This window comes from Sciurus carolinensis, chromosome 9, assembly GCF_902686445.1.
Source record: "Sciurus carolinensis chromosome 9, mSciCar1.2, whole genome shotgun sequence".
In the NCBI taxonomy this organism is placed as follows: Eukaryota; Metazoa; Chordata; class Mammalia; order Rodentia; family Sciuridae; genus Sciurus; species Sciurus carolinensis.
Genome location: NC_062221.1, coordinates 43,337,036 through 43,363,348, shown reverse-complemented (window position 1 = coordinate 43,363,348; position 26,313 = coordinate 43,337,036). Strand labels below are relative to the sequence as shown.

The following is a 26,313-nucleotide window of genomic DNA, read 5'->3' as shown; positions in this document are numbered from 1 at the left end:
AATGTGAAAAGAGAGACTACAGAGTGGGAGAAAATCTTTTCCACACACACTTCAGACTGAGCACTCATCTCCAAAGTTTATAAAGAACTTAAAAAACTTTACACCCAAAATACAAAGAACCCAATCAATAAATGGGCTAAGGAAATGAACAGACACTTCACAGAAGAAGATATGTAGGTGAACAACAAATATGTGAAAAAGTGCTCATCATTCCTAGTAACTAGAGAAATGCAAATTAAAACCACCCTAAGATTTCATCTAACTCCAATTAGAACGGCTATTATCAAGAACACAAGCAATAATAAGTGTTGGCATGGATGTGGGGAAAAGGGCACACTCATACATTGCTAGTGGAGTAGCAAATTGGTACAGCCACTCTGGAAAGCAGTATGGAGATTCCTTAGAAAACTTGGAATGGACCCACCATTTGACGCAGCTATCCCACTCCTCCGTTTATACACAAAGGACTTTAAATCAGCATACTACAGTGATGCAACCACACCAATGTTCATAGCTGCTCAATTCACAATAGCTAGATTGTGGAACCAACCTAGATGCCCTTCAGTTGATGAATGGATAAAGAAACTGTGGTATATATATACAATGGAATATTACTCAGCCATAAAGAAGAATCAAATTATGGCATTTGTTGATGAATGGATGAAGTTGGAAAATATCATGCTAAGTGAAATAAGCCAAGCCCAAAAAACCAAAAGCCAAATGTTTTCTCTGAAAAGTGCATGACAATATATAATGAGGGGGGGTAATGGGGGGAAGAGACGAATGAAGGAACTTTGGATGGTGTAGAGGAAAAAGGGGTGGGAGGGAGTGGGGACGGAAAAACAGTAGAATGAAACAGACAGTATTACCCTATGTATATGTATGATTACATGAATAGTGTGAATCTACATTGTGTACAACATAGAAATGAAAAGTTGTACCCCATTTATGTACAATGAATCAAAATGTGTCTGTAAAAATAAAAAATATTTTAATTTAAAAAAAGAACTTAGATTCCCAGAGCTTCAACATGTAACAGTGATTAATTAAAATAAACCCAGAAAATAAAAAATTAACAATTGCCTCCCTAAAAAATAAAAAATAAAAAAATCTACTGCTTCTGGAAGCTGCTCTGTTCTGGGAAGCAGGAGAAAGAAATATTGGTTCCATCACTTCCAAACAAGAGGACATGAACAGCTGTGCTGGTCTTTTTGAAGCTCATCTATAACATTGAACTTGTTATTACAGTGAAGATGAAAGGGACAGGTGTGGGTTTTGGTTTTTGGTGTAGTTTTGTCCTTCGTTCTAAAATCTATGATTTCAGAATGGTAGAAAATATATTAAAGTCTACAAGGTAAAACTCTGAATCATTTTCCAGAGTACCCCAAAACAAGTAAAGTTATGTCTCTGGGATTTGGGGTGGTACAGGGAATTGAACCCAGGCCCTCAAACAAGCTAAGCAAGCACCCTGCTAGAGTTACGTCCTCCAGTTCTCTTTATTTTATTTTGAGATTTAGCTTGGGCTAAATTGCCCAGCCTGTCTTCAAAGAGGCAATCCTCCTGCCTCAGCCTCCTGAGTAGCTAAGATTATAGGCATGTGCCACTGCACCCATCTTTTGGGATTATTTCTAATTACCCATAAAGATTGGGTTCTAAATTCATGCACACACACTTACCCACATACACAACCCTGTCTGTTTAGAGTTACATGCATAGCCAGTAACTACAATTTAAAAAAAAGAAAACAACTTCCTCAAATTTATGCTTGAAACACCTTTGAAAAATGTCCTTCTTAACAATGTTTACCTCTGACTTTGAACAGAAAACCAACTTCTAATAATCTCATCATCACTCTCACATTTATGGCTATTTCGCTTCTATTAATTAAATTAAAAGTATGTTAAAATGCAAAATTATATATGCTAGGTGTTTTAAGGCCTTGATTAATAAGTTTGGAGTTGCTCACCTACCACCTCCTTAAAACAGTTCTAAATGTTCTCCTTGATTTCTGGTTGTAATTCTGCTAGTGAAGTTTTCTCTCTTCCATTCCATACTCCTCCCCACCCCTTCACTCCCAGGAAATGCAGATTCCAGTTCTTCTCCAGGTACCACTGACCCACTGGAAGAGTTGTTTCAGGTGGTATCCACCAGGTTTCTCCATTATGAAGTCATTACTTTTCCCTTTGTAATTAATAATTTATGGAGAGATCTTTTGATGAGAAATGGAAATTTCTTGTGAAACTTTCATCTGCAAGTTTTAGCATTCTTTTATGATTTTCTGTGGTTAATAATTGACATGGTAAAGAAATCTTCATGTGTTTACTCATTTATATTAGTATATATTCCTGAGTTATCTCATTCAGTGGTTTATAATCATTGTGATGACTTATTTTGATGCTAAAATTATTACAGGTTTAGAGATGAGGAGACCCTTCAAACTGCCACCTGTGACTTTCTGACCAATCCCCATCATTTCGTTTCTTAATACGCCTTTCTTCTAGCACAACAGCCTTGTCTTGTCATTTACCTGTCCAAGCCTTGGAATAAGCCTTCTCTCTAAGAAGCTGTGGCAGAGTCACCACTGGAGAACAGGATTTCTAAACCAAGACCCAAGACCCAGGTGCTAGATGTAGTGCCCGGTGAGTCATTTTTTGAGCTACAGGAATTTATCACTCTCTTTTCATCGCTTATCAATTTAGAACTTACATTACCTATGTGGGTCTAAAGAGAGATTTTTTTTTTTTTTTTTTTTTTTTGGTACTGGGGATTGAACCCAGGGGCACTTTACCACTGTCTTACATCCTATTATACATCCACAGCCCTTTTTATTCATTTTTAAATTTTGAAACACCGTCTCGCTAACTTGTTCAGGGCTTTGCTAAGTTGCTGAGGCTGGCCTTCGAAATTGCCATCCTCCTACCTCAGCCTCCTGAGTCGCTGGGTTTGCATGCATGTGACACCGAGCCCGGCTAGAGAGAAAAATTTTTATTATCTTCCTCAGTAGTATCTCCATTTTGAGCCAGAATGACTCACGTGCTTTGGACAGAGACCCATCACACTCAAACTATTCGGTTTTCAACTGTTTGAGAACGTTCAGGAGGCCGGTCGTCACAGGCATGCAATACAAACAGTGTCCTCCAGAGCCCGCTGTGCTACGTCCAGCGCAGCGCCAGAGCTTCCTCAAACCTGGAGCGTCTGCAGCACTTTGCAAGGACACCGAAGAGGGGGCACGTCAGCGCTCTGACTTCCTCCCGTCGCCGTCTGTGATTGGCTCCTGGGCTTACAAGAAACACGTGAATGAACAGCTGCCGTTGGCAGAAACTTGCTGGAGGTCTTTGGGTGGTATCGCCCTCTCCTCCTTGTCAACCCACAGGCGAGCCGAGCCGGGGGAGGATGAGGTCGTCCTGTGTCCTGCTCACCGCCCTGGTGGCGCTGGCCGCCTATTACGTCTACATCCCGCTGCCCAGCTCGGTGTCCGATCCCTGGAAGCTGATGCTGCTGGACGCGACTTTCCGGGGCGCACAGCAAGTGGTGAGGCGCAGCCCGGCGCTGCTTCTCTCTCCCTCCTCTTAAGCAGTGTGTGATGGGGAAGCAAAATTTCTCGACCGTGTTCCATGAGAACACATATTTTGCTAACGCAGTGAGGCGATCGCTTTTTAAGGTGGCCCCGCCGGACATTTTCAGGGTATGGGCTTCGCCTCCTCCTGCTAGCGGAGGGCTCGATCCGGGTCGCCCGCTCTGCGTGTGCGATGGAAGAGGTGAAGTTCTTGAACAGAATCTGACAGTTGTCTGACCTCTCGTCCGCCCTAAAGATCCCCCTTTCTTGGTTTGCAATGTCAAAAGTCAAATCCTTCAGCATTTTATAAACCGCTCCGCCCCCGTTTTCGTCCTCCCATAGGAGCCGGCAGAGAGTGAGTTAATTGTTTTAGGGAGGCTCGGGGAAAACAGGCTGCAATTCCGGGGAATAAAGCCACCTTAAAAGCAGAAGCAGGCAAGGGCAGTCTCCCACGTCCCCTTGGCCTTCCCGGGGACAGCAGGCAGGGCTCCGCTAGCACTTGAGGAACCGCACGGATCTCTCATTTCATCCATGGCACTTCTCAGCTCAGCCCAAGAAAGGAGGCCAGGAGGCCCTTCTGGCTGAAAAGGTGGTGGAGGAGGTGGCAGCTCTTGTGTATTTTGTGCCTGTCCCACAGCGTTTATTTTATGACCTTGGCTGTCAAGGAGATAATCTTTGCAAAGCCAGAAAACCCTGCCTTAACCTGGAAGGGTAACATTTCTCTCCACTGGATCCAATGTGTGTGCCCCTCCCCCCCAACCCCGCGCCCCCACCAGACAGGGAAAGGGAACTGGTTTATTCCATTGGAAGAGGCATTGTTTTTACAGTCAGAACTACAGTCTGCAGCCAAGGCTAAGCCCTATGATTGGGCAGTATTTCTGAGCAGACTGCCTTATTTAAATTAAGCTCAATTCTTTTTTTTTTTTTTTTTTTTTTTGGTGGTGGTGGTACTGGCCCTTTAACCCAGGGGCACTCTACCACTGAACTACACCCCTAGCCCCTATTATTTATTTATTTGTAATTTATTTATTTAATTAATTGAGACAGGTTCTCTAGGTTGCCCAGACTGGCCTCATCCTCCCTAGTCTGTGGGATTTGAGGCTTGGGTCACCAAGTCATGTACCTTATCTAAACTCTTAACCCTACTTCAAAATCAAATGGCCTCCCTCCCTCCAATCTTGGGTATTAATCTCAGGTTATTTTTGTAAAGTCCTTCTTTCAGAAATGACAACTAGACAAAGAGAGAGAGAGAGAGAGAGGGGAAAAAATAAACAATTGTGATTTTTCTAGAGGGTTTACATTTCCTAGCCACTATGTGTAGAATTACATAGTGGCTTTGTCCCATTAAATGTCCCCTTACTAGGGCACTGTAGTGCATTTCTAGTACAGATTTGCTTTTCCCCCAATCCAGTCACATTCTCCACCTCCAAGACTTCTTTTGTCCATTTGAAAAAGTCTATGAAGCTATAGAATCCCTTCTTTTCCAACTGCTTACTAAAATTTGGCACAACAAAACAAAGACCATCCCTTTCTCTAGCATTGATATCAACCCGCACTCCCAAAAAAATCAGTCTTCATGTCTTCATGTAGGAAACCCTGCAATCCCTCTCTCCTCTTATGAGATTATGTAATTTGAAGTAAAACCTGTTAAAGATTCTGGAGAACAATGGTGTTTACCTGGGTGGGTTAAATGGACATCTGCAATAGCTTAGAAATAAGGAAAACACATACTCGGCAAGGTGGCACATGACTGTAATCCCAGTGGCTTGGGAGGCTGAGGCAGGAGAATTGCAAGTTCAAAGCCAGCCTTAGCGACTTAGCGAGGTGCTAAGCAACTCAGCAAGACTTTGTCTCAAAATACAAAAATGGGCTGGAGATGTGGCTCAGTGGTAAAGCACCCCTGGCTTCAATATGTATTGAATTTACATATTCAATAAATATGTAAATAAGGAAAACATGAAAAAAGAAAGAGTTGTCTGCAGACAATATTCTTAATTTTCAGGTCACTGAGAAAGTCTCCCTTATTATAAGTAATTTGGGGGAAACCAGATATGTAGAAAAACCTGTTTTCCCCACTTAGGTGACCAAACCATCAAGGGTGAGACTGGATAGGGTTCTCCACAGTGTGCCTTCATCCGGTGTTTGGAAATGGAAAGATTGTAATGCCAGGACCCAGCAATAGAGATGGCAGGAATCCTCACCTGACTCTGTGACCCTGGAGTAGATTGGTTGAGAAGTGGCTTTTGTCATTTCTTTTTCTGCATTGCAAAATAAAAGCAAGATTATTCAGAACAGATAAAAGCATATTTTACTCAGTAAAGTCATTTTCCTGAGTTTTCCCTATAAAATATGAATTAACCCAGAGCCTTGCGTATGGTAGGCAAGTACTGTACCGCTGAACTACACGCACAGTCCAGGAATGTGTGTGCGTGTGTATTTGTTTATTTTGTGGTATTGGAATGGAATCCAGCTCTACCACTGAGTTATATCCCCAACCCTTTTTATTTTTTTATTTTGAGACAAGATCTTACTAAGTTGAAGAGACTGGACTTGAACTTCTGATGGTCCTGTCTCAGCCTCCCCAGTAGCAGCTGCTATCTCCCACCCCCGTAGTGTACTTAAATGCCTGGTATATATAGTTATTCTAAAAGTTGTCTCCAAGGATCCATTATGAATTGTGGGGAAAAAAAACTATCAGATTGCCCAATTTTGTTGAAACAATACAATACATGTAACCTGGGAGTCATTTATATCATTGAAACCTAGAGAGCTACCATTAAATTGCATGGCATAAACTGACTAATTAAAATAATTTTAGTTTTCATTGGTTGGCTCCATTGCAAAAGCAATTGAAGCCATTTAGAAGATTAAGCTTGGCCTACCTCCTGACACAGCAGCACCTACCTGTGGCATCAAGAGTCAAGAGTGCTGCTTTATTCTTTATCACCTTTATCTTGTACAGTGAGTCAGATTATTGAGATTATGTTCATTGCACTCTTCTTCCTTGGAGTCCTCCAATATTACCTATGAAGCTTCTTAGAGACAATAAAAAATTAAAAGGGCTAGAGATGTAGTATATTGGTAAAGAGACCCTGGGTTCAATCCCCAGTACCATAAATAAATAAACAGCTACTTAGGATTTCGCTCTTAATTCATCTCAAGCACAGATGCTGCATTGGAATCTCCTAGAAACCATTAAAAAATCCTGATGCCCAGATCAGACCCTATGCCAAATTTATTCAGAATCTCTGGGAGATAAGGATTTTTAACAGTGTTTTTAGAACTTCTCCCAGGTGACTTAAATAACTGAAAACCTTGAAAGATACTGCTCTATGAAATGAATGTATTTCTGTGATAGATAATACATTTTCCTTAAACTGTTCAAGTTACATTGCATGCGTGTGGCTGGGAATGAGCCCTTTTACATTAGCATGGATTAGTTCATCAGATTAGTTGGTTGATACTAAGAGTCTAAGGGGATAAAATACTAGGCTAATTTTAGTGTTAAAAAAGAGCCATTATAACAACTAGCAGTGGAAAAACACAAGTTAAAATAGGTCTGGGAAGGGCAGTGGAGCAGTTTATATAAAATGGGGCAACAGAAGACTAGAGGAGATCAAGGAGAGAGAGTGGGGAAGTTATGAAGGCTGATTTCAAAATGCTATGCAAGTGAAGAAATGGTAATCCCAGTGCCGGTGAAGGGACTGAGAAGTGTAAACTGCTGGATAAAATGTACATCAGGACTAACTTTTTTGAGGACAGTTTGGCAATATTCACAAGAGGTCATCGAAGTATGTTGGTTCTTTGATCCAGCAGTCCCTCTGGATAGAAGGTTGTAAATCATGATGGATGTTGGCAAATTTCGGCTGGTGTTAAAGCTCGTGGTTAGATGGCTTGTCTAGCATAAGCAATCTGTAGTTATAAACTTGGAAACTTTTACAGGATTAAAAACTTTGTTTAACTCTTCCTTTTTAGAGCCCCACCATTTAAGAAATGTGGAGAAATATTATATATACATATTTATATATATATTTATATGTATTTATATATATGTATTTTTTTAGCATCATTTAAGGGAATGAAAAACAATGAAGGAGGGGGTATGGAGTGGACCTCAGAAGTAGAGCACTTGCCTAGCATGTATGAGCCTGAGGCACTGGGTTTGATCCCCAACACTGCCCCCAAGATTAAAGTATGGTGAATATGGTATATTCATATTTGGGGACATTATGCAGTTGAAAATTTTATGTTGTAAAATAATGGTTAATGACTTGGGAAAGATTTGTATATGAAGTGGGAAAGGCTCTAATGCATGTACACTATATATCAAAAAGTACATTAATGTATTTTTTCACAATGAACATATAATAAAAAAATTTTCTAGAACTTTTTCTTTGTCCAGGAGTATGTTTCCTACTTCTAAAGTGAAATTGGTCCATATATGCATATTAATGTAATGTATATTTTTTGGAATTTTCAATGAAGAAAATCAGATTTTTTTTAAAAAGCATCTTTTGATGTAGCTATTATAGTCTCATGCAAAGTCACTTAGACTTAACACAGATTGAAAACCTACAGTGTTAGCTGGGCGTGATGGTACCCACCTGTAATCCAGTGACTTGGGAGGCTGAGACAGGAGGAAGTTTGAGGCTAGCCTGGGCAACTTAGAGAGACCCTGTCTCAAAATAAAAAGTAAAAAAAGGCTCGTGATGGAGCCCCATGGTAGAGCACTTATCTTGCCTTTGGGAGGCCTGGGTTCCATCCTCAGCATCATGTTAAAAAAAAAAAAAAAGCTGGGAGCTGATAGGCATCATGTAAGAGGTACAGTTACAAAAGCCTGTAGGAGGGAGAGGCTATGTACAGTTCAGAGGGTAGGAAAGAGGGTGACCCGGGGTAATGATGATATTTCAAGGGAATTCAGATCAGGAACCTGGCTTGTCTTACCTTGATCATCTATCTCTTAACTTACTTGTTCTTTTAATTATTTTTTAAAATCTATTTATTTATTTATTTATTTATTTTGGGGTGCTGGGGATTGAAACCAGGGCCTCTTGAATGTTAAGCATGCACTTCATCACTGAGCTGCATCCCCAGTCCTTTTTATTTTTCATTTTAAGACACAGTCTTGCTAATTTGCTGAGACTGGCCTCCTGTCCCAGTCCCTGAGTAGCTGGGATTATTGGGGTGCACCGCTGCACCTGACCAGCTATTAGTTCTTATACTATGAACCTTTTCAGTGACATAATGTAGAAGAGAGATTGTTGAAACAGGCATTTCTTCTGATATTCCCCTGTTTCTTATGGATGATAGTGCTTTTAGACTAGTCCAGTAAGGTATTTCATTCTGTATAACGCCTCCAAACCTGTTGAGCTTTAACTTGACCTCACCTGAATTGCCTGTCGGTGATGTGCTTTGGGGCTGTGTGGGTGGTTTAAATGACAGCTTAGCTGGAAACCCTGAAGAACTGTAATATGCTAACGTTTTTCATAACAGTTCTGAACTGGAATTTTTACTAATGTCAGGCAAATTTAACTTTAAGACCTTAATAAATAACAAGTTTTATCTATTGCCTTTCACACCTGTGATAGTGTGTATTTGTTCATGTACACTGGAGATTTCACTAACAGTAGTAATTTTTAGATGATTCAGAAGAACCGTTCTCATTTATTTTTAAAATTAGAGACTACGTGTGAACAATTATTTAGGAATTACAGAGTTTATGTGTGGGTTTAGTTGCTTTGAAGCAACTACCTCACATTCTTTTTATTCGCTATTTTTGATTGGTGCATTATAATTATACATAATGGTGGAATTCATTAATACGTATTCATACAGGCACATAGTATAATAATATAATTTGGTCAATATCGTTCCCCAGGATTTCACCATTTCCTCTCCTCCTCCTTCCCCTTGGTCCCTTTTCTCTATTCTACTGGTCTTGAGATCCCCACATCCCCCACCCCCAGTCCCCACTGCCTCAGGATTATCTTTAAACACATGGGAGAAGAAAGGTTTGAAGACTGGCTTCAGGGGTAGTATTTAATCAGTATTAGTTTTGAAAGGTAAGAGATCTAAGTTGGTCTCTGCAGACAGCACTTAGAAAACTAAGGTCAAATGGATTCAGCTGCTTATTTATAGTTGCATTTGTTTTGTTTTGTTTTGTTTTTCTAGCATTTCTACAGATAGATCCCTGAGTACAGAAATACCATCGTTCTTACTGTGTCCATCCACCTCACTCTCCCTGCACTAGGGATTAAACCCACAGCCTGGCAAATGCTAGGCAAGAGCTACAGCGCTGAGCTACACCCCCAGTCCTTTTATTATTTTTTAAAGACAGGGTCTTGCTAAGTTGCCCAGGCATGCCTCAACCTTGTAATCCTCCTGTGTACTACATGATTACACTGTGAAGCCAAGGCTGGAACTGAAGTTCCTGGCTCCTAGTCTCTGATGCTCTCACTGCTGGGTCATGCAGTAGGAATGCTCATAGTAACCTTTCACCAGTGCAGTCTTCATATTCTGACATTGTTTTTAGCTTGCGTGGTTAAATGATTAAATTTCTGTGGTACCCCAGGGGACACTGAAAGCAAAAAGAATTTATACAAATGGTTGTCAAATAAAATGCCAACTCCGTAAGTTTTTTTTGTTTTGTTTTGTTTTTGGTATTGGGGATTGATCCCAGGGGTGCTCTACCATAGAGCTACATCCCATCATTTTTATTTTTTATTTTGAGACAGGATCTCATGAAGTAGCTGAGGGTCTTGCTAAGCTGCCAAGGCTGGCCTCAAACTTGAGATCCTTCTGCCTCAGACTCTTAAATTGCTGGGATGACAGGCATGTCCCTCTGCATCCTGCTTGATAAATTGTGAATAGTTATACAAATGTTTTTAATTTGTTGCCTTTATGATGCATTTAAACATCAATATCTTGTGGGTCACCTATACACATTTGCAGAGTTGGATAGCTCATCTCGCCACATTTATTATCATTGCTACTAAGCATGGATAGATAGTCCCCAAGTTGCATGTAAAATTTATTGTCCAAGCCAGGATGTTTTTGAGAGTGACAGGAGCTGTCAAAGATAATCATGCCAGGATGATTATCTGATTATTAGTCTTAAACCAGAATTATTCCCTGGTAAACCTGAATGATTTGCAAACGTTCAGCCTGATAAAGTCAGGGTGTAGAATGAGGCCTGTCCTGGGTGCTCCCATCTGACTCACTCCTCCGGTTGCCACTCTGCCCCCTCTCCCAGTTGCCTGTCCCCTATAGAATACTACAGAATAAAAGTGCTAAGTTCTGTAACTGGTCCGCTCTGTGTCCCTGAAGACAGTAACAGACTGGTGTGGGACCCCTTTCCCCTTGTCCCTCCGACATGCATGCTCTCCCACCCTCATACTTGGGTCAACATCCCCTACAGCTTCCACGTCAGCTCAAATATCCTCTCTTTTTAGAAACTTCCCCACCCTCCAGTAGCCCCTAGCAGCCTTCATTTCTCTCCACACTCAGCTAGCATCTTGTTTTTCTCTTATGGCTCTTTCCTGTTTCTTCCCTTAACATTGATATTTTCTTAATATGCCGGGTCCCCACCGAATCATCAGCTTTCTCACCTTGGTAGATAGAATTTCCCTCTTATGATTTTTAATTTTGTTTGAAGTTCGCGATCGAGAAACTATAAAGAAAATAGGAATTTCATGGTTCTGCTTTCTTTCAGTCTGTGTATTACTCCATCTGCCCCAAGGGACAGACCTAGGGCCTCCACGGGCTTCTGCCTCTGAAGAGAGCCCAAAATGGTTTTTGCTGTCTTTTGCAACCTTTCTTTTTTGCAAGCCTAGTTGATTTCTAGATTTTAACTTCCTCATAATATCTTACAGATTTATGCTTGTCTTTATAATGAATTATCTACCTGTTTCTAGCTAAATATTACTTAAAATTACTAAATATTACTTAAAATTATAAGCCATCTCCTTAAATGGTAAATTTCCACATTTATTTGATATCATTCTGTCTCTTTTCTGCTAGAATGGAATAACTGATGATTGCTCCATGAGAAATTGAGCAGTTCTCTTCTAAGCTTCCTATACCATGATATCAGATTTAAACTATTTTTTCTTTAAAGAAGTTGAATCTTTTTTTTTTTTTTTTTTGTACTTGGGACTGAATCCAGGGATGCTTTACTACTAAGCTACATCTTCAATCCTTTTTTTTTCTTTCTTTCTCTTCTTTTTTTTTTTTTGTTTTTTTTTTTTGTTTTTTTTTTAATTGTGGGACAGAGTCTTGCTAAATTGCTGAGGGTCTCACCAAGTTGCTGAGGCTGGCCTCAAACTTGCATTCCTCCTGCCTCAGTCTCCTGAGTTGCTGGAATTACAGGCATGAGCTACCATGAATGGCAAGTTCACTTTTCTAAAGTGCATGATGTTTAGCTCACTATTTCTTGTATGTGTGTCCATTCTAAGAGAGGATCTTTGTCCCAAGGTTTCTGTATAACAATGGATCTCTTTACTGAATTATAAACATTGAATGAATGATAATTGAGACTGTATAAAATTAGTAATTTCCTTTATTTTTCAAGAAAGGAAATAGAAGTCCAAAAAAGTTAAGTAACCTGTTCACAGACACATGACTGCTTAGGAGGCTGGCCATGGACGAGGTCCACTGGACTCCGTAGCCATGCCTGTCCAGCCTCCCCTGTCCCCACTCCACCTCTCTACTCCACCCTCTTCTGTACTCCTTGTGTAGTCCACACTAAGAATGCATCACACAGGAAGAAGTGTCTTGTATATTTACAAATTTTACTCCTGGAGGATATTAATATCGTTAAGAGAAAAACTTTAGACAAGATAAATTTAACAGAGTATATATAATAAGCAAAGGACAATTGAAGAATCAGACAGTGTGAAGAACCAGAAGAGGTTCACAGAGCTCCACTCTGCCTGTGAGCAGCAAGGTTTTGGAGATGAACATGGAAGCAAAGTAGAGAAATTATTTGGCTGCAGCTAGACATTTGCCTTATTTGGGTATGATCCTGTGAAAAGTCCTTTAGTTTAGTTGGTGGTTTCTGACTGGTTAAACTTGAGTTTCATTTTACCCTTTATATTGACTTGGGTTTTGGTTTGCTTAGGAGTTCTGGTTACAGGGACAACCTCAGGCTAGTGGCCTTCTTCTTATTTGTCTTTATGATCTTTATTACACATTAACAAAGTGTTTCCTGGTTTAAAAAGATTAGGCAATGCTGAATTAAACAGTTAATGAGGATTTTTTTTTTAATTATAAAGAATTTTGGATTTCTTACTTTTTAATGTGCATTTTGAGTTTTGTTTTTTTCTTTGAGTTACTAGTGATTGAACCCAGGAACACTCTGCCCCCAAACTGCGTTCCCAGTTCTTTGTTTTATTTTCAAACAGGGTCTTCCTAAGTTGCCCAGGCTGGCCTTGACCTTACAATCCTCATGCCTTAGTCTCCCAAATTGTTGGGATTAAGGCATGTATCACCATGCCTGGCTGTTTTTTGAATCTTAAGAGTATATACAGCCAGGAACAAAGGTGCATGTCTTAATCCCAGCAACTCAGGAGGCTGAGATGGAAGGATCTCAAGTTTGAAGCCAGCCTCAGAAACATAGGGAGACAATGTCTCAAAATAAAAAATAAACAGGGCTGGGGCTGGGGATGTAGCTCAGTGGTAAAGCACTCTTGGGTCCAATACCCAGTACAAAAAGCAAAAAACAAAAAACCCCAAACATGTACAGTAGGTCCCCAAATTTAATTGACTATAGTTCTCTTGTTTCACAAACTATTTCATGAAACTGATAACATATTACCAAATTTTGAGGACCATTTTCACAGTGATTTAAAGTGTGGACTTTGGTATCAAAAACTGTGTTTGAATCCTGACTTTGATCTATATTAGCTGTATGACCTTGAATAGAGTATTTAACCTGAGTTTGTTTCCTGACCTAGCAAGTGCATATATAATACTTAATCTATAAAGTTATAGGAAGATTTCACGATATGATGTGTATAAAGCTCTGTTGTCCATCATCGTCATCATCCTTGCCGTTCTTATCAAACATCATTTAAATGTGCAAAACACCTGGAGCATGAGAATGATTTAGTCCAGATCTGATTTTGGCAATTGTCCATAGTGTCCTACAATAGTAGCATGTGGTTTTTGTCATATTGTTTCCTCTTTTCCACTGCTCCCTGGTTTGTGGCTTTCTATACAGCTGTAGCTCTTCTTAACATGGACTGCTGGCTACTAGGTTTAAATCCTGTCTTTAGCACCTACTTGTTATGTGACTAGTTGACCAAGTTATTGAACTGTAAGGAAACTGTTAATTTTCTTCTTTCTTTTTATTTGCGGTGCTGGGAATTGAACCCAAGGCCTCATGCATGCTAGACATGCACTTTACCACTGAGCCACCCCCTCTACTCTTATTAGTTTCTTTATCAGTTAAAGTGGAGATAATGACAGGGTCTCTCTCAAGACTTGTGATAAAGATTAAATGTAATTACATGTATAAAAGTCTTAACACAGTGCTTGGCACACAGCAAGTACTTAAAACTTATTCCCAGTTGAAATTCTGGAGTACATGGGCTTAGTTGGTGATACCAACCATCATCATGGCTGTCATGGCTGACTCTCATTGTTCTATAATTTACATATATTAACCCAATCTTTATAATGACCTTGTGAGGTCAATACTGCTGTTATTTTTACATTGTAAATGAAGAAAGTGAGGCACAAAGGGATGGGTCAAGTATCTGTCTGCCCAAGTCATACACGCCATAAATGGCAAAACCAGAACTCTAATCCAGAGTCTGTCTGGAGTCATTGCTCTAAACACTGGAGAAATCTCTGTCTTTTGGACAAGTGCTATTTTATATCAGTGAGTCCCACTGGGCTTTGCTAAGCTATCAATCCATTTTAGAATTTTATGTGTCACCTGTATAGAGTTCTTTAGACTTTAGGTACCTGAGGTATGGTTGTTGACATGACATTTTGTTGTAAAAATGAACATATTTTTTACTGGAATTCTAATCCCAATCATGGGCCATCTTGCTTCAGTGGGAAGTTGATGAAGAAGTACTGACAAGCCAGCTTGATATCTTTCTCAACAAAGGTGTTGGGCTGAGGCTCAGTCCCTGGGAATCAGATTAAGGATCCTGACAGGTGAAGAAAGATATGAGGTGCAATTGGGATAGTAGACATGCTTTATTTGGAGGAGGCAGCAGCCCCCAGCTCTCGGCCCACTGAGTCTTCCCACAGGCCTTTGTTATATGCAAACGAAACAAAGAAGGCTTGACAACAGGTTACATAAGTGAGCACATGCTCACAAGCCACTCTTTATGACCTTGAGTACTTATGCTGAATCACAGTGTCTACAGCAGTGGCTATATACTAAAAACATAACTGACTAGAAGCCTTGGTGAGGGAGCATAACTACAGCCATCTTAAGCCTGCCCTACAGGAAGGTTTTGGATTTGCTGTAATGGTGGCTGTTGGTATTTGGCCTGTAAGTATAGAAGAGATGACTTCGAGTTCTCAAGTTATCAAAGACAAGTGTCTTCGGTTGCCCCCCATAATGAAAGAAATTTATCATTTATCTATCATTTGTTAGTTGAGCAATTATTATGTGCTAGGCACTGGGATGAGGTAACTCACAAGACAAAAGAGAACCTGACCTTCCTGAAGCTGAAACCTGGCTCTGCAGGGTCAAAAACATGTGACAAGTAGTAATGTAAGGAGAAATATAGGAAATATGGGTAGGTTTTTTGACAGGTCAGTGATAATTGAGACCTTGGAAACAAATGAAATTCCTAGAGGAAATGGCATTGAATGAGATGAGTGGTGTGAAGAGTGTTTGAGAAGAGGTGAAGCCAGCAAAGCAGTCAGGAAACAAGGAGGAAAACTGGGAAAATAGAATGTCAGGGGAACCCAGAATGTTGAACACCACCAGGAGGGCATGGTCAACTGTGTCAGATTCTCCTGAGAGGCTGAAAAACATTAGGGCTGAAACAGCTGGTCAGGTCTACATCTGGTGGACCCACAACGTGTCAGCCCCAAAATGTTCTATGTTCTCCCAGGCACCTGTGGCTTTTTCTTTTTTAAAGTTGCATCCGGACACAATATCTCTCTTTCATTTATTTGTATGCAGTGCTGAGGATCAAACCCAGTGCCTCACATGTGCTAGGCAAGTGATCTACCACTGAGCTACACCCCCAGCCCGGCCTCTGTGGCTTTTGCATTCAGTGTCTCAACCTACACCCTGTTTGCACCAATGAATTCAAGATGTCTACCCGAAATCATGCAATGTTGGTTGTAAGCTATTGTTTCTGACCAGAAATAGTCAAAATGTATTTTATATATCTTGGTTAAAACCTGAGATGGAGGTTACTGATGGCTTTTACTTACATACTAGATAGTAAAGCACATAAAGTAAGGAAATTCCCTTTTCCTAAGTAACTAATTTTAAATTTATGTTGGTTGGCTCATCTATGTGGAAGCATATTTTACAATCTGGATTCTTTTTAAATCATTGTTAATTGACAGATAATCATTGCACATATCTATGAGGTAGGGTGTGATGTTTCAAGACATCTATACATTGCATTAACAGTCAAGTTGTTTGGGTTATTCATCATTGCAAACATTTATCATTTCTGTGAGCTACATTTCCATCTAGCTACATTCCCCAGCTCTTTTTATTTTTATTTTAAGACAGAATCTTGCTAGTTGGCTATGGCCTCACTAAGTTGTGGAGGCTGGCTTTGAATTTCTAATCCTCCTGTCTCAGCTTCCCAGGTCACTGAGATTATAGGTGTGTGGCACAACACCTGGCTCAGATGAATGTTAACTTATCCCATTTTGCATTGAATTCTTTCAGTTCTATAGTTATGATTGAAACATTTAAACATATATACTATACTTTGGTGAAGGACAATGGGTCAGTAATTTACAGAATATTCCATGTGCCAGATCTGAGTCTTAGCAGCCACAGATGCTACTATGGACCAAAATTTAATAACTTTCTTTTATTTCCTCACATTGTCAGTTAATATTGCATAATTCTGAATTATTAAATTAAGTGAAACTATGTCTTAGATTAAAAGATAAACTCTGTTTTTGGTTATGTCTATAGAAGGAAACCATTTGGTAGTGATTTTTAATTACTCTAAAAAATTAACCTCAATTTCCTGTCTCTGTAATAGCATGTTTTTTGGCAAATCGTAGACTTTTTAACTGCTTTAAAAACAGCTGGAGCCAGGCATGGTGGTGCACACCTATAAACCCAGTGACTCTGGAGGCTGAGGCAGGAGGATCTCGAGTGCAAAGTCAGCCTCAGCCAAAGCATGGTGCTAAGCAATTCAGTGAGACCCTGTCTCAAACTAAAAAATAGGACTGGGGGTGTGGCTCAGTAATTGAGTGCCCCTGAGTTCATCCCTGGTACCAAAAAACAAAACAAAACAAAAAAAAGTTGGAGTTTTAGGCCCGTATGGTGGCATACCCTGGTAATTCCAGCTACCTGGGAAGCTAGAGGCTAAAGGATCACAAGTTCACAATCAGCCTGGGCAACTTAGTGAAATCCTGTCTCAAATTTTAAAAGGCTGGGGATATAACTTAATGCTTGCTTAGCACTGGTGAGGCCAAGGGTCAATCTCTAGTACCAAAAAGAAAAAAAGTTTGGAGTTTTGAGATGGGGTGTTGCTCAGTAGTAGAACATCTGCCTAGCATGCAATAGGCCCTGGGTTCTATCCTCCCAACACTGAAAAAAAGAAAGAAAAAGTTGAACTTTCATTTGGGTGTTGTCCATGGTTTTATCTTTTTTGGTAACAGAGATTGAACCTAGGGGCATTTAACCACTGAGCCACATCGGCCCTTTTTTTTAAAAAAAAAAAAAAAAAAGTTTTATTTTATTCAGAGACAGGGTCTCACTAAGATACTTAGGGTTCTTGCTAAATTGCTGAGGCTGGTTTTGAACTCATGATCCTCCTGCCTCAGCCTCCAAAGCCACTGGCATTATGAGTGTGCATCACCACTCGGCCCAAGGTTATATCTTTATGCCACCACCAACCACCATTTTCTCGTTTTTTCTTTTTTCCATTTTCAAGCCTCAGAGAGTGGGGAGCAATCATGGGTAGCATTTTAAGTTCAATATACCTGTGATCTTTAAGTGACTGCAATAAAAATTGGTTCCTGTGGTTTTATGTGTACATGGAGATACAGTGTTACTTTTAGGGTCTTTTTATAAACATCGAAGTTAAATGTATAATGTCATACTCTGTTACAGCTCTTCCTCTTTCTGCTCAGGGAAGGAAGTGATGCCTTACTTCTTTTCTAAAGTGCCTGTATATTTTTAGCAGACATTTATCGATCACTCAAAATGTGCCAGACACTGCAGAGGCCTTGAGGTTCTTGCACTATGAAAACTCTAAAAGTAGACAATCCGTATAATACTGCTGAGTGCGTTTGACTGTGGTGTATGGTGAGAGCTGGGAACCTGGTGGAGGAAGCTCCCACATGTCTGAGGAGCTTGGACCGAGGAGGTGCTGGCTGAGCTGAGTCTGATCAATCAGACAGGAAGGGCATCCAGGGAGAGAAAACAGAGGGAGCCAAAGTCTGAAGTGGGAGAGCATGCCACAGACAGGAAGGTACTTCCACTAATTTTCTGACAGAAAAACAAAAACAAAAACAAAAAGACATTTGCATGGGTGAGACTAGCCTGTCTTGTGTTGCTAAGATCTCTTATACTTGCTTCAGCTGCTCATATACTAAAATTGGAACAATACAGAGAAGATAAGCATGACTCCTGTTTAAGGATGACATGCTTTTTTTATTTTTTGCAGCACAGGGGATTGAACCCAGAGGCACTCTACCATTGAGCTATAGCCCCAGCCCCTTTTATTTTTTATGTTGTATTTTGAGGCAGGGTTTCATTAAGTTACCGAGGCTGACCTTGATCTTGAGATGCTCCTACCTCAACCTCCCAAGTGGCTGGGATTACAGGCATGAGACATCTAGCTGGTAAGCATTCTACATTTTAAAAATTCTATTTTATACTTCATCATGGTGTCTTTCAATAAACTAGTAGTAGGATTGAGAGCATGATTTTTCAAGAATAAGTGCCACTTGGTGAAATAAGCTTAAACTACTTATGAAATATGTTCTCTATGACAGGGCCGAGGGTGTGGCTCTGTGGTAGAGTGCTTCCTGTGTAAGACCCTGGGTTCATCTCCAGCACGAGGTGGGGCAAGGGAAGAGTCTGTGTTATAAACCTATAGAGTAGTATTTAAATTTTGATAATTAATATAATTTGAAAATGTGTTTTCTAACGTTGTTTGCTTTAGTAGCTTTTTATCTTCGACAAAAACTTTGTCAGTCCTTCTTGTTCTAGTGTTGCTTTAAAAAGTCTTGTTTAAAGTTGGAACACACTGTCATTGGCCGTGTGGTTCCTAGTTTGAGACAAAAGCTTCTTGCCTTTTCACCAGAGGGTGGGTCTGTAGGTTAGAGAACACGATCTCTTGTTTTAACTACCCAGTTCAATTTCTCTTACTACGTTTGTGTTTCTCATTCCACCCTGTTCTTTCTTTTCCATTTTTTCCTCTTGGCATTTGTAATCGTCTGTTTAAACTTCTACATAATTTGTCTCCTCTGCCTGACTGGGTAGTTCTGGAAGGGAATGGTCATGTCTGTGGGTTTCCCTACTGTGTTGCTCAGCTTTTCCTTTCTGTGGCCAAAAATACCTGACAAGAACAACTTGGAAGAGGACAGTTCACTTTGGCTCACGGTTTCAGTTGCAGTCCATGGCAGGTTGACTCCACTGCTGTGGTTCCAAGATGAGGCAGCACATCATGGTGGAAGGGCCTGGTGGAGGGAAGCTGCTCCACTTAAAGTGCACAGGAAGCAGAGAGAGGGCAGGAAAGGGGGCACAGGGAAGATGCTCTCTTCCAGAGCACACCCGAGTGACCTGCCTCCTCCTGCCTAGAGTTACCGCCTAGTCGGTCCATTCAAACTAGGATGGGCTCGATTGGGTTACAGCTCTCATAGGAGAGAGGGTGTTGGTGAGGACACCTCAAAGAAAGTTGTTCCTGTACATCCCATTTCTCAAATAAGGACCCATCAGTAGAACCAATTAGCAAAATTGTTTGCTTTTGCCACAGACTCCTGTTTTCTTTCCGTGAAGAGCCCAGGTAAAGGAAAACAGTATAGGGCCGCCTGCCTGCAGCTTCACAAGGCATGAACTTAGAAGCAACAGTGAAAAGAAACACAACAGTAATACTGGATACTGGTTCATTCCGTGATTCCAGGGAACACTAATTACATACCAAGTAGTATGTTAAACTTAAGGCAAGAAAAAGGAGCCAAGAGATCTAGAAACTTCTCATGAAAATGTAGCACATTCCAAAAGTTTGAACCAATAGTGGAGAGCAGAAAGGCAGGAGTGGCCATCCAAGCAGTGAGTTGGACAGGGTGATACAGAGGAGGGACCCTTGAAATGGACACTGCAGGATTAACTGGAGTTTGGTCATGAGAGGAAGCAGGAGAAATTCCAGGGACTGTTGGAACCCTACAGTTCAACCCTCTGCCTCTGAGGAAAGTATGTACTGCATGGGAAGGACAGACACATGGTACGGGCAAGGTGTGTTCAGGGAAGCAGTTCACACCTGAGCAGGTGAAGGGTGTGTTTGTACAGTGGGTGGGTACCAGATGCTTAAGTTATATAATCCCTGGGTGTCACAGCTGCCTTAGAATTTTCCCCACAGAAGCATAATTCCTTTAGTATATTAAAACTGATTTTTTTCTTACTCTGAAAGGTTAATAATCATGCCAAGAACATTTTGGAAAAATAGAAAAAAATTCATCTAGAATCTCATCTTAACACAACCATCCTGCTTTTATTGTATTTCTGTTTCGTCTCTTTGAGTATATGTTTGTCTTGCTTTGCTAGATGCTATCATACTATAGGTACAATTTCAGGTACTACTTATTTTACTTAGAATTTTACCAGAAGGACTTAGCACGTCATTACTGCATAGTATTCCCAGTTCTCTTTGCAGTGAGTATATCAGAGAACTTAGACCACTTTTTAAACTGTTCTCCTATTACCAAAAATTTAGACTGTGCACAACGGTGCAGGCCCATAATTCCAAGTGACTCACGACGAAGTGGAGGCAGGAATTTGACAAGTTTGAGGCCAACCTCAGCAACTTAGTGAGGTTCTAAGCAATTTTGTGAGATATTGTCTCAAAATAAAAAATAAAAAGGGTTGGGGAAGTAGCTCAGTGGTAAAGCACCCCTGGGTTCAAACCCTAGTACAAAAAAGAAAAAGCATTTAGACTTTCGTTACTTGCCATGGTAAGGAATGTTACAGTGGTGCACATATGATCTTTTTGTTTTTGTGTTTTCCTCAAGAGATTGCTCAAAAGTAGACCTACTAGATAAAAGGCTATAAATCTTTTTGCAAGTACATAAACCTCTGCAGTCTTTGAGAAGACCCAATAAATACCCCTTCGATTCTACATCATCTGTCTGTCCATTTTCATCCATAATTAAACTGCTTCTGTGCCTTAACATAACTTAAAATGCAAAATAAACAAGACCCCCCCCCAAAAAAATTCCAATACTTCTCTTTTTATTTTGTTTTCTATTGTCCAGGTTTGAAGATAGGCCAAACCATAATTAATAAATTATTCATATTTGTATGGGAAAATGTAATCAGACTTTCCATTAACTAGCTGAAGAGTTGAAAACTGACCTGTACATGTTATTTTTGGCCCACACTGTATGCTAAACATTTTTAAATTTGTTGTCAACACTTAAAGGTTCAGATATTTCACACAATGATCTGGACTTCCTGCTTCTCTTGGAAAAAGTCCTCATCTGGCAGCACGGGGTCAGCCTTTTCCCCTCCTGCTGTGGACTGGGGGCTGAGTATAGCTGCTTCTGTAGGCATTAATTCTCCAGTTGGCCACAAGCCTCCCCACTCCCTAATGTTCATATCTGTTTTAGTCAATTTCATTAGTTGCCCTGGCCTGGGAAGGTTCTGTGATCTCCTAGCATATTCAAAAGTAAGTACTCAGTTAATGTCTTGTGTAATTAATATATATTTATTGAATAACTTCCATTTTGCACAAGTGTTCCAAATGGTTCCTATGCTTGCAGAATTCAGAATCTATTGGGGAAAATGAGACACAACCGCACAGCAAGTAGACTAACACAGGAGCATAAGCCTAGAGATGTCAGGAGCAGTAACCTGGATACTTTTCAAATGGGTGGTCATTAACAAGGGCCATGAACCCAGAAGGGTGAAAACTGACCTTGGGAAGATTAAGATTGAAGCTGTACCTTGAAGAACAGGTCAGAATAACATTTCAGGGTGTTAGAGGAGAAGGAAAAATATAAAACTCCAACCAAAGCAAACTAGTAGGAAGGAACATGCTGGGGAAGTGTGACAGGACCAGCTTGGTTGGAATACAGGGGATGTGGAGAGGAGGGTGGGCATCCACCCTTCAGTTATCCCCACCAACGGCCCCGCAATTCACAGTTGCTCTGGAAATGCCCAGAAAGCAAATGGTGTGTGCAAATACTGGCCCACCTCTCTTTATGCAAAGTATGCCTTCCACTTTAAGACTCCTTCTCTTATTTCTTCCCAGTTCTGTTTACTCCGGGACAAAATGAAGAGACTTTGATTTCTTTCAGTAGAATCCATGGGGAAAGTTGGTGTAAGAGGGACAGTAGAGAAAAGGAGGGCCAGGAGGGAAGTGGGTTATGAAGTTAGGAGAAAATGGAAAGGACAGGAGAGTGAAGGGCAGGCAGCTTAGCACGTACTGCCAGATTCCAGGGGCCCAGCTTCTCTTGCCCTTTTCCACGTCCAGGTCCCCCATGTGCAGAGCTTCACCCACAGACTCCATCAGGACACTTTGCTCCAGGTTTGTTCCTGTAGTTCCTCGGAGCCTCTGAGAAAAATCCTTAGGATGGTTTTGTGTGTCTGTGTCCCCATACCTAGTATTGTGTACAAGTTGTGTAAGTGAAGACAATCAGCACATACCTGTATCCTGTATGATGGATGTAGGGTCAAGCTGAAATAAGAGCAAGCACCCACTCTTCTCCTGTCCCCACTCTTTCAACACTTGTCTTCCCAGGAAAGGGGGCTGGGTAGTGTGTACTGAGGACCAGAAGGAAGTGGATCCAACAGAGAAGCAATACTTCAAGAGTAGTCCCACCTTGGGCTCAGAGCTGGGTTGGAACCCTGACTCTCTGGCCAGTAGAATTCAGGCTTCCTTGTCATTTGTAAGACAAGGGGACTAGACAAGGCAGGACCTTCCCAAACCAGTGTTTCTTCCCTAGTACTAGGGACTGAACCCAGGGGCACTTTACCACTGAGCCCCATCCCCAGCTGTCCTGAGCATGCTATGTCACTAACATGGGCCAAACACCTTTATGTCTTTTCTCAATGTCGGAATTCATTGAGTAACAACAAATTCACAGACTATACAAGTTTCATCAGTGGCAGTTCACTCAGTGAATACTTGGGGTCACCTAGTAGTCATAAGCCAGACAATCACAGGTTCTTTTATTCCAACCTTAATTTCTAGTAGCTACAGTACTCAAGTTACATCACACTTTACACAAATATGTATGCTACAGAAAGGCTAAGAAAGGGTTAATGCAGCTACAGGGTTGTAGGATGCTGTGCCAATGCAAAGACAGAGAGAGATATGAATGCAGAGTCAGAGTCACTGTGGGGGTCAGATAAGGACTGTAAGGAACTTGTTCCACAGAGTTGTCAAAGCAGAGGGTCTGGATGGAGTGCAGTTTCAGTTTGAATGTCAGCTCAAGGTGTCAGCTTGGAGTGGGTCATGTATGGTCATCATAGGCAGGAGAAACTGCACTTTGCTCAAGCCCTTTGGGGACATAAAATCGAGGTTTATTGCTGTGGCAATTTTCCTGGGTAAGGCTCATGATAAGTGACCTGGCAACAGGATCAGTCTCAGGGGCTCCTCCTTTTATGGATCTTGAGTGAGGAATCCTCGTCTTGTGAGGTTGATAAGCTCCCATGTCTGGTGTTCCTGATAGGATTTCGGATGTCCACGTGTCCAGGTCTACTTGATTTAATTTGATTGGTTGACATGTAGACGCTGTTTATCAATGTGTGCCTTATGGTGGTGCTGGGCAGATGGTGGTTGTTTACTTGTACAAACAAGGTGTGTATTCATTCTACCTTCTACCTGGATACTCAAAATGGGGTAGCTATGGTAAACTACTGCTTTATAGAATAGAGTAACTCAGGTTTACACACATCTTTTTTTTTTTTTTTTTTTTTTTTTTTTGGTGCTGGGAATTGAACCCAGGGCTGCTTGTAAGGCAAGCACTTTACCAACTGAGCTATATCCCCAGCCCCTACGCACATCTTAAAAACGACTTTTCTATAAATCAGAGAGTAATTCAGAGCATGGCCTGTTGTCTATGCCAGCCCTTCTCTTATATTTTATATTGGGACAGGGTCTCTAAGTTGTCGAGACTGGCCTCAAACGATCCTCCCACCTCAGCCTCCCAAATTGCTGAGATTATAGACATGTGCCACTGCTCCCTGTCCAAACGAGTTTTAAGGCTAGTTAATAGGTATGAAAAGATTAATGATTAAGCACAGTTCAATAAAATTCTCTTTTACTACTGGGACTTGTCAGTGTCTTTAAAGAGGTGACATACAGCTGGTTGGGAGGATGCATACCTGTAATTCCAGCAATTTGGAAGGCCAAGGCAGTTAGGGATTGCAGCCAGCATGGGAAATTTGGTGAGACCTTGTCTCAAGGTTTAAAAAACAAAAAATAAAAAAGGGCCGGCAACCTAACTCAGTGGTAGAGCAGCCCTGGGTTCAATCCAGGGAAGAGTGATGTACATTGTGAATCTGAAAGGAATGATGCTGTTTTTCCTAAAGCCGAGCTGCCTCAGGATCACAGAGCCCTTCGCCCTTTGTTCTTGGCACAGAATTACCTTCTCCATCTACAGTTCTAGAAACTTCAGTTGGGAAAGGCCTCTCTGTAGTTTCCTTTTTACCAGCAATATGTCAATATTCTAAGTATATTTTAAAAAACAAACAGCAAACGTCTATAAAGCCACAGATATTGTTTCAATTCACTTTCCATTGTTATAACAGAATACCACAGATGAGGTAATTTATAAAGAAAAGTTTATTCCTCACAGTTCTAGAGACTGTGAAGCTCAAGAGCATGATACTGGCATCTCGCAAGGGCCTTCTTGCTGTGTGATTACCTGGCAAGACAGGGAAATTCTTTTATCAGGAGCCCATTCCTGAGATAACAGCCAGCTTCCATTCCTGAGGGCATGGCCTACATGAGCTAGTCACCTCTTAAAGGTCCTGCCTCTTAATACTGTTACAATGGCAATTCTCTTGTTTTTCCACATTTTTAATTGGTGCATTATAGTTGTACATATGATGGGATTTGTTGTTACATCGTGCATGCACACAAGGTAACTATAAATTGGCCATTATCATTCCTCAGTATTTCTCCTTTCTCTCCCCTTTTCCCTAGCTCTGCCCCTTTACTCTATTGGTCTCTCTTCAATTTTTATAAGATTCTTCCCACCCCATCTTTCTTTTCCATTTTCCTCTCTAGCTCCCACATGTGAAAGAAAACACATGACCCTTGTCCTTCTGAGTTTGGCTTATTTCACTTAACATCATGTTCTCAAGTTCCATCCATTTTTCTGCAAATAACCATTTTATTTTTCTTTGTGACTGAATAAAACTCCACTGTGTATGTATACCACATTTTCTTAATCCATTTATCTGTTGATGGCTACCTAGACTGATTCCACAGTTTGGTTATTGTGAATTGTGCTGCAATAAACATGGGTATGCATGTATCACTAAGTGTGATGACTTTCATTCTTTAGGATAAATACCAAGGAGTGGTATAGCTGGGTCCTATGGTGGTTCCATTCCTAGGCTTTTGAGGAACCTCTACTATGGCAATTTCCAACATGACTCTTGGAGGGGACTTCCAAACCACAGCAGATGTCAAAGAGAGGTCAGAGATCTCTAAGATGTAACAGCTCTCTAAAAAGATTACCAAAAATGAAGATTTAGAATGATACTGTCAGGACAGGGGTGCCCTAGTGCTATGTCTGGGAGGTGGATGGAATAGATTTCCAATTACTGCTGTATCTCTGCAGAATTGTGAGTAAACCATGGCATCTGTTCAGTTATCTTTTGTATCAATATGGCTTAATTTCCCAACTAAAACCCTCAGGCATCTGAACAAGAATTAGTTGTCATTAGTTCTCCCAGCAAATTGATTTTCTTGCCTACCTTTCATCTAGAGTTGGCAAAGAGAGGGGGTGTTACTACAGTGTTTGCATAATTATACTTTTGTACTTTTTTACGTTTGTTTGCTTGCAGTTTTCTGACATTTTCTAGGTTTGATTTTCCTCTTGGGTATTTGCTAAGGTTTTAGTATCTCTTAATTATACAACATGGTGATGCATGTAAATACTTTCAAATATTTGGGGAGCATCAGTGTATTTCTCTTTAAAGTATTCAGTCTATGCTTCTAATGTGATGTGGACATTAACTCATTCCACAGTTTTGGTTGAACACATACTATATACCGGGTACTCTGGTAAGGGTTAAAGGTGAAGCAGTGAACAAATATGTCATTATTTCCCTGTGTGGATAGGTACCCAGCTTCAAAGAACTGTTGCTTATGTAAGCATTCATTTTCTCATTCATTTATATTTAA

At 40.6% G+C, this 26,313-nt stretch overlaps 1 protein-coding gene and 1 pseudogene across 1 annotated transcript in view; both read left to right on the top strand.

Annotated features, from left to right (window-relative positions):
- Positions 1 to 3,229: 3,229 nt before the first annotated feature.
- Positions 3,230 to 26,313, top strand: part of Nceh1 (neutral cholesterol ester hydrolase 1) — a 67,665-nt gene continuing 44,581 nt past the window's right edge. Inside the window, exon 1 of the mRNA XM_047565114.1 lies at positions 3,230 to 3,531. Within this exon, the coding sequence (XP_047421070.1) occupies positions 3,298 to 3,531 (234 nt within the window). The 5' untranslated portion in view covers positions 3,230 to 3,297. The remainder of the gene's footprint in view (positions 3,532 to 26,313) is intronic.
- Positions 18,302 to 18,392, top strand: LOC124993816 (uncharacterized; annotated as a pseudogene).